Below are 6,000 nucleotides of genomic sequence, written 5' to 3'. Positions count from 1 at the left end.
AATTTGTACTATTATATCACAAACTACGTTATTGTCCATATTTAAGAACTGTATTTAGTATTTTTATTTATTTAAGTTTGCTGTTTCCGTATGCTGGATTTGCTGTTTTCTAATGGCTTAATTTTTTGCACGATTGTCCAGTGCAAATGAATTAGAATGCAAATGGTTTGTTTTTGACATAAAATCTTGTATGTGAAGAAAGGTGCTTTGACTGAAAGAGACAGAATCATACATGTAGTGTTCAGTCAGTCTTATAAGTAATTGAATCAAGTAGCAACAAAAAGTCCCGGATGTTTTTACCCTTAGCTATACATAGAAACACAAAGATTACTGTAGAATACGATGTGATAATGTAACATTTTGAGGAAATGACTCGTCAGAGCAAATACTAAATAAAGAGACACCCTAACTTAACACAAGCAAGCAGAAGGACAGAGTAAAGTATCCTTGATGCTGACCTGTGGAAGGCACTAGAGAGTGATGAAGGCATTGGACCTGGATCAAGAAAAACAAGCCAACCCGACCCAAAACAATATTCCTAAGTGATGTACTTCAATAGTTATGTTGCTGAGAAGAAGCTGCAGAGTTTGTAAATGAATTATGTAGGAAAGGATGTGCTGAGAGAAAGACTTTTAGGAAAAAAATGTTGAATAGCCTATTTAGACTGAGAATATATTTCCGTAGAACCAGCTAATTCAAGCAAGGAAGTCAACATGTAAGTCCTCTCTATGCTCACAGTCTTCATCCAACAGACTCTTGACAACAATCTGATTGTTTACCAGTATTCTTAAGTATGTTTGAATGAGTCCATTATTTCATTCAGCATCGTCTTATTAATCAAACTTTTTTATGGAGCACAACACAGGTTATTAACAACCTCAGAGATGAGATGCATGCAGATGTCAGTGACTAAGAATACACTGAAAAAAAAAGATGACTTTTTATTTTTTATTTTTATAGATTTCTGCCATGGGGAGGAAACTGTGTGTAAAGATTCAATTTCCCCTAATTAGCATTACACACACACACACACACACACACACACACACACACACACACACATATATTAAAGCCCAGAGATAGTTGTTAGCATTTATTTTTAAACTGACACTATATGCTTCCAAACCATATTCTCTGCTACCTATCAAACTCAGTGACTTCATTAGGCTGCTATAAGATCAATGATGAGGTCAGATTGGATTGTGAAATGACATGGAGTCCTGTTTTTAACTAGGTCATGTCAAGCCCATTAAAACTGCCCATATGCAGCCTTTTCTTTTCTTTTTTTTCATCTATGTGTTTATCTTCTGTCAGGATGCACTCAACACTATCTTAGTCGTGGCTCCTTTGCAGAAATGCATGTACGCAACTGAGTCGTTTTTAAATGCAAAGATAAATAAAAAAAACAGAGATTTGATAATGAGTGAATGTACATGTGTTTTGTTTAATACACGGACAAGACAAAAGAAAACACTTTGTTTATTGATCCATCGGTAATATTCAATCTCCAAGCTCCCCTGAATGCACTCTAACAGTGTGTTGTATGATAGCTGGCTTTTGGGACTGACAATAACTCTGGTTTATTACAACAACTCTTTGATTTGAAATTGAAACACGCCCATCCTCTTGTTGACAGATTGATATGACTAATTCCTCACTCAAGGGGGCGCTGTTACCCTGAATGAGGGCTGCCTCTGCCCAGAGTCTACGAGGTTCAAGACAGTAAACGTGTATGTGTGTGTGCTGTGTGTATCCAGTGAAAATCACCCGGAGACCGACTGGGAGACAGTTTTTTTTTGACCGTACCAATGTGTGTAGCCTCTGTATATATCACCTCAAACCCGTCGGAATCATCTCATGGACGTAACTATACATCCAAAATGAGGGAATAATCACTGGAGGAGAGACACAAACGACGAGGCTCGTCTTGTAGCTAACGTTTTGTTGGGAGCACAGCTGCTGGCGACGAAAATGTCGGGAAAAATAGAGAGCAAGCAAGGTAAGCGCTGCCCGGGTGGACTCAAACACACTGCCCCGGCTCGGGATACTGTATAACGGGATTCCCTCTCCTCTCCTCGGGGCACGGATTGGAACAAAAGTGGGTTCTTTAAAAAGCACCAATACTCTAAATTGTGGCTCCAAAGAAACCCAACCCGGACGGTATTTCTTTTCACTGTAAATGGTTTGGTTTAATTGGGGCCTTTTTTTCGGATTGTTCTTTTCTCAGCTATCCAGTTAAAAATAAAGCGTCACCATTTCAGCTAGCTGGTTGTTAGCTCATGAACCCTTTGGAGCAACGTTATTATTGTTGTTATTATTATTGGTACCGTTTCAAACCTCATGACAAAAGATAAGCTGGTTCATTTACAAATAAATCATTACCCCGTTTATTTTTTTAACGTGAGCAATTCAATCTGGTCTGGCTAGCATTAATACCATTACAATGTGCTATCGTTATATAGCTTGTGTGATACTCCACCGGCATTTCAGCGGCCGTAAATATACCACCAGCTCGGTTTGATTGTGTGAAGGCATCGCCGACATACACAAATCTCAGCTTCTCACTCAGGGAAAACAAACAATTATTTCATGCAATAAAATACACGTGCATGTGCTGCTTTACTTAATCAGTTTCCAGCTCCATTGTTGGCTGTTTATCATTAACCTGAGATGGATTTGTAATGGGAATAGTAGTGTTAGCTTTTCACCAGCTAACGAAAGCTACCTTGAGTTGTGATGCGTTCACGCCCAAGACTGCCTTGTGTGTTTGTGTTGTGGGTTTCAACATTGTGCACGTGGCATTTTTGTTACTTTTTTTTTTTTTACCCACATTGTCTCTACTCGTTCCATATATTTGACAGATCAGATCAAAGCATTACAGAGCCTTCTTAGTGTTTGGAGAGAATAGGTGCAAGTCTTGGGTAGGAAACTTTATACCCTCCAGCCACACTTGCATCCCATTCCACCAGCTGTCTCCTTGGTTAGCTCCACATATAAACTCCTGTCCAGTGATGCCTGCAGTAAACTGACACACACGCATACACGCACACACAAGGGGGAGGGAGTGTCATCCACCACTAGCTCAGTCATTCTTCACTGGCGTAAAAGTTTCCAATTTCTCTCATGTCTTGAAGAGAGATGGCTGCATATGGTCACAGCTGAATTAGGACTCGGAGTCAAGTGTTTAAAACTATATTACATTCGGGTTCAACGCCAAGTCAAAAGCAGATAAGAAAGGCAGGTGTGTATTTGGACAACAGCCTGAATCCATCTCTCCAGCATCACTTCTCTCATGTGCTCCTCAGGCTCTCCTAGTTGTGTTTACTGGGTCATTTGCTCACCAGCTCTCTTCTGCATGCACTCATTGATCCCAAATTTATACCCGCACAGAGGGCACACGCGAGTGAAATCGAAAGAATGGGGGCAAAGCTGGGGTCTCATGGTCGCACTGAAGAACTGTGCTTAGCTTCAGTGTCAACCTGTTAAGCCCTTTCCTCAGGGAGGGAAAAAAAGAGAGTGTGTGCGTAAGGAGGGATTGGAGCCTGTTGTCTATGTGGTCTTGCACTGTGGAGACTCTACAGTGAACGGGACCCGTTTTAAACCTTGACAGATGGAGATTAATGCACTGCTGCCTCGAGGAGCAAATTAAAAGGGAAGAGATTTGGGGAAAGGCGATCTGAGGTGACTGCATCCAAATAAGGATTCCTGCAGATGGATATAGCCCATAGTTTAGGTTTAAATACTGATACGATTCTGTATACAGCATGCAAATGGTTACCATGGCACACAGACCAAGTTGGACAATCAGTCCACACATGGAGACGGACGGAGGAAGACTCACAGCCAGTTTGTCTTCTACACTCAATAGCTGCGTCAACATACTCTCTGATCACCATGGTTCCTGTGTCCTCGCACTGTAACTTGTGTGGACGCGTGATTGGGGCGTCACCTCCGAGAGAAACGCGAAGGGGAGTCCTTTCCAACCCGGAACCTTGTCCTGTGGATATGCACCCACATGACTTCACCACTCTGGCAGCCCACGCTGTCGTACACACACAGATTCTGCATGTGATGGTGTTGCCCAAAGGCCCACAGGCAGCCAAACAAGTCACGCTTACCTCATAGAAAAAATGATCCGGGTGGAGGAGACTGTGGAAGCTTGGATTGTCTTTCGTATTTGTCTGCTCACACTTTGCGTTGGACTTGTTATTTAATGGGGTATAATTGGATTATAAAGACTTGCTCAAACATTCTGTATTTTAATTCTTCTCCTGAGCTGTTACCCAATTTCATCCTTTGAATGTTTAGTGTTTTTATTTGTCTACTGTAAAGCTTTAAATGAACTAATAAGACGCCCCGGGACATTTCCTCTGTCGCAGTTGTTGTTGCCACATCTTGGAGCCCAAAGAGAAACAACTTGCTGTGGAGCCGTTGATTGGGATTGGTCTGAGAGGCATTTATAGGAATTCAAGACAACCCTTTTCCTTTCCAAGGTTTTACTCAAGGTCTGGAAAAGTTGCTAAATATTGCAGCTGTTAGGGAGCGGAGTCACTGAGGGGCTGAGTCCAGCAAGCAGCTCCATGGAGGGTTGGATAAAACTCACCAACAGGACATACGAAGTGTCTCAATAAACCTTGATTCAGTGAAATGTTTTTTTTTGTTTGTTTGTTTGTTTTTTTTAAAGGCTCCCCCCCACCTTTTTATTTTATTTTTATTTTTATTTTTATTTTTTAGAAAGATGTTGTGAGGAGAGGCGAAAGCTCCACAAGAAGAAACCGATAAAAACCTCACCAGCGATATCTTTAAGAATCTTTGAGACAAAGAAGAGCCTGCAGAGCTCTATAAAACAGGCGCGCATTGAACGCAACACTGTGAAAATGCCTTCTCATGGAAGATGTGATCAGATTTGTACAGAAATTTACAAAGAGCATCATTGCATTAACCCTTTATCAGCTTTTCAGGAAAACATTTGTCAAATCTTAAAAAAAAAAAATCAAATGAAAAAAAATTCAAATGGCTTCCCTACTATTTACGAAATCCTACGAAATACTTCTTTCATGTTCCGGTTTGACTTTGTCTTTTGTTCTGAAGATAATTAAGGCTTAAAGCTCACATAATGGAACATGTACGCTCCTTGGAAATGACATATGTGCTTACATGCTTGGACCATGTGCACTTATTGTACACTCATGACACGGTTGTAAAGCTGTACAGTCCAAAGAGTGACTCGGTGTTTTTCTGACGGACTAAGCACACCTCCTCTTCCTCTTCACAAGAAACAAGCCTTAATTGACTCTATTATGTTTGAATATTTCCAATTGCCACATTTAGTTGTCCTTATTTTGCCCCCCCCCCCACACACACACAGACACACACACAGACACAGAGACTGGGATTGTGACACAACACGTTTGGCATGCCAGCGTTGGTAACAAAATGTGTAGGAGTAGCACAGCGTTTTAAAATTAGCCTTCAGAGTCAGACTCGTCTCTCACTGGGCAGTCAATGGTAGTAGCCAGCTGCAGCGGAACTGATCCATCAGTTCCTTATTTTAGGCTCTGTGCCCCCTTCTTGCCTGGTGTGGGAGTGCGCGTCTGTGTATTTGCCTTTGAAACAGTTTAGCTGCAATGCAAAGAGTTTACTCTGGAGCATTCCCGGAGTTAACGCCGACGTGCAAAGTCGTTCGCATGGCTTTGTGTTCGCTGAGTGGGTTAGTGCACCGCTTCAACACTGACATATCTTTCTCGTCTGGTGTTCCAGAAATAGCCGGACTCGCATGCCTTTAGTCACCAAAAACTCTGAGCAAGAGCCTAAAGCAGCCGTGATTACAAAAGGGCTCCCCTGACGACGATGTTGAGCACATCGCTGATGAGTGATCCCGCTGTTGCACACAGCCAGCTTTGGGTCTCGGTTTGACATGCTGCAATTTTGAGGTTTGATGGCAGAAAGCGTTCCCCCCCCCCCTCTCCCACAGAATGATAGGCTTGCTGTTCATATAGG

At 41.9% G+C, this 6,000-nt stretch overlaps 1 protein-coding gene across 1 annotated transcript in view; it reads left to right on the top strand.

Moving 5' to 3' along the window:
• Positions 1 to 1,655: 1,655 nt before the first annotated feature.
• Positions 1,656 to 6,000, top strand: part of rapgef1b (Rap guanine nucleotide exchange factor (GEF) 1b) — a 46,608-nt gene continuing 42,263 nt past the window's right edge. The window contains exon 1 of the mRNA XM_079363617.1: positions 1,656 to 1,999. Within this exon, the coding sequence (XP_079219743.1) occupies positions 1,972 to 1,999 (28 nt within the window). The 5' untranslated portion in view covers positions 1,656 to 1,971. The remainder of the gene's footprint in view (positions 2,000 to 6,000) is intronic.

The sequence above is a fragment of the Symphodus melops genome, assembly GCF_947650265.1.
Source record: "Symphodus melops genome assembly, chromosome: 16".
In the NCBI taxonomy this organism is placed as follows: domain Eukaryota; kingdom Metazoa; phylum Chordata; class Actinopteri; order Labriformes; family Labridae; genus Symphodus; species Symphodus melops.
This window is presented reverse-complemented; position numbering and strand designations above follow the sequence as displayed.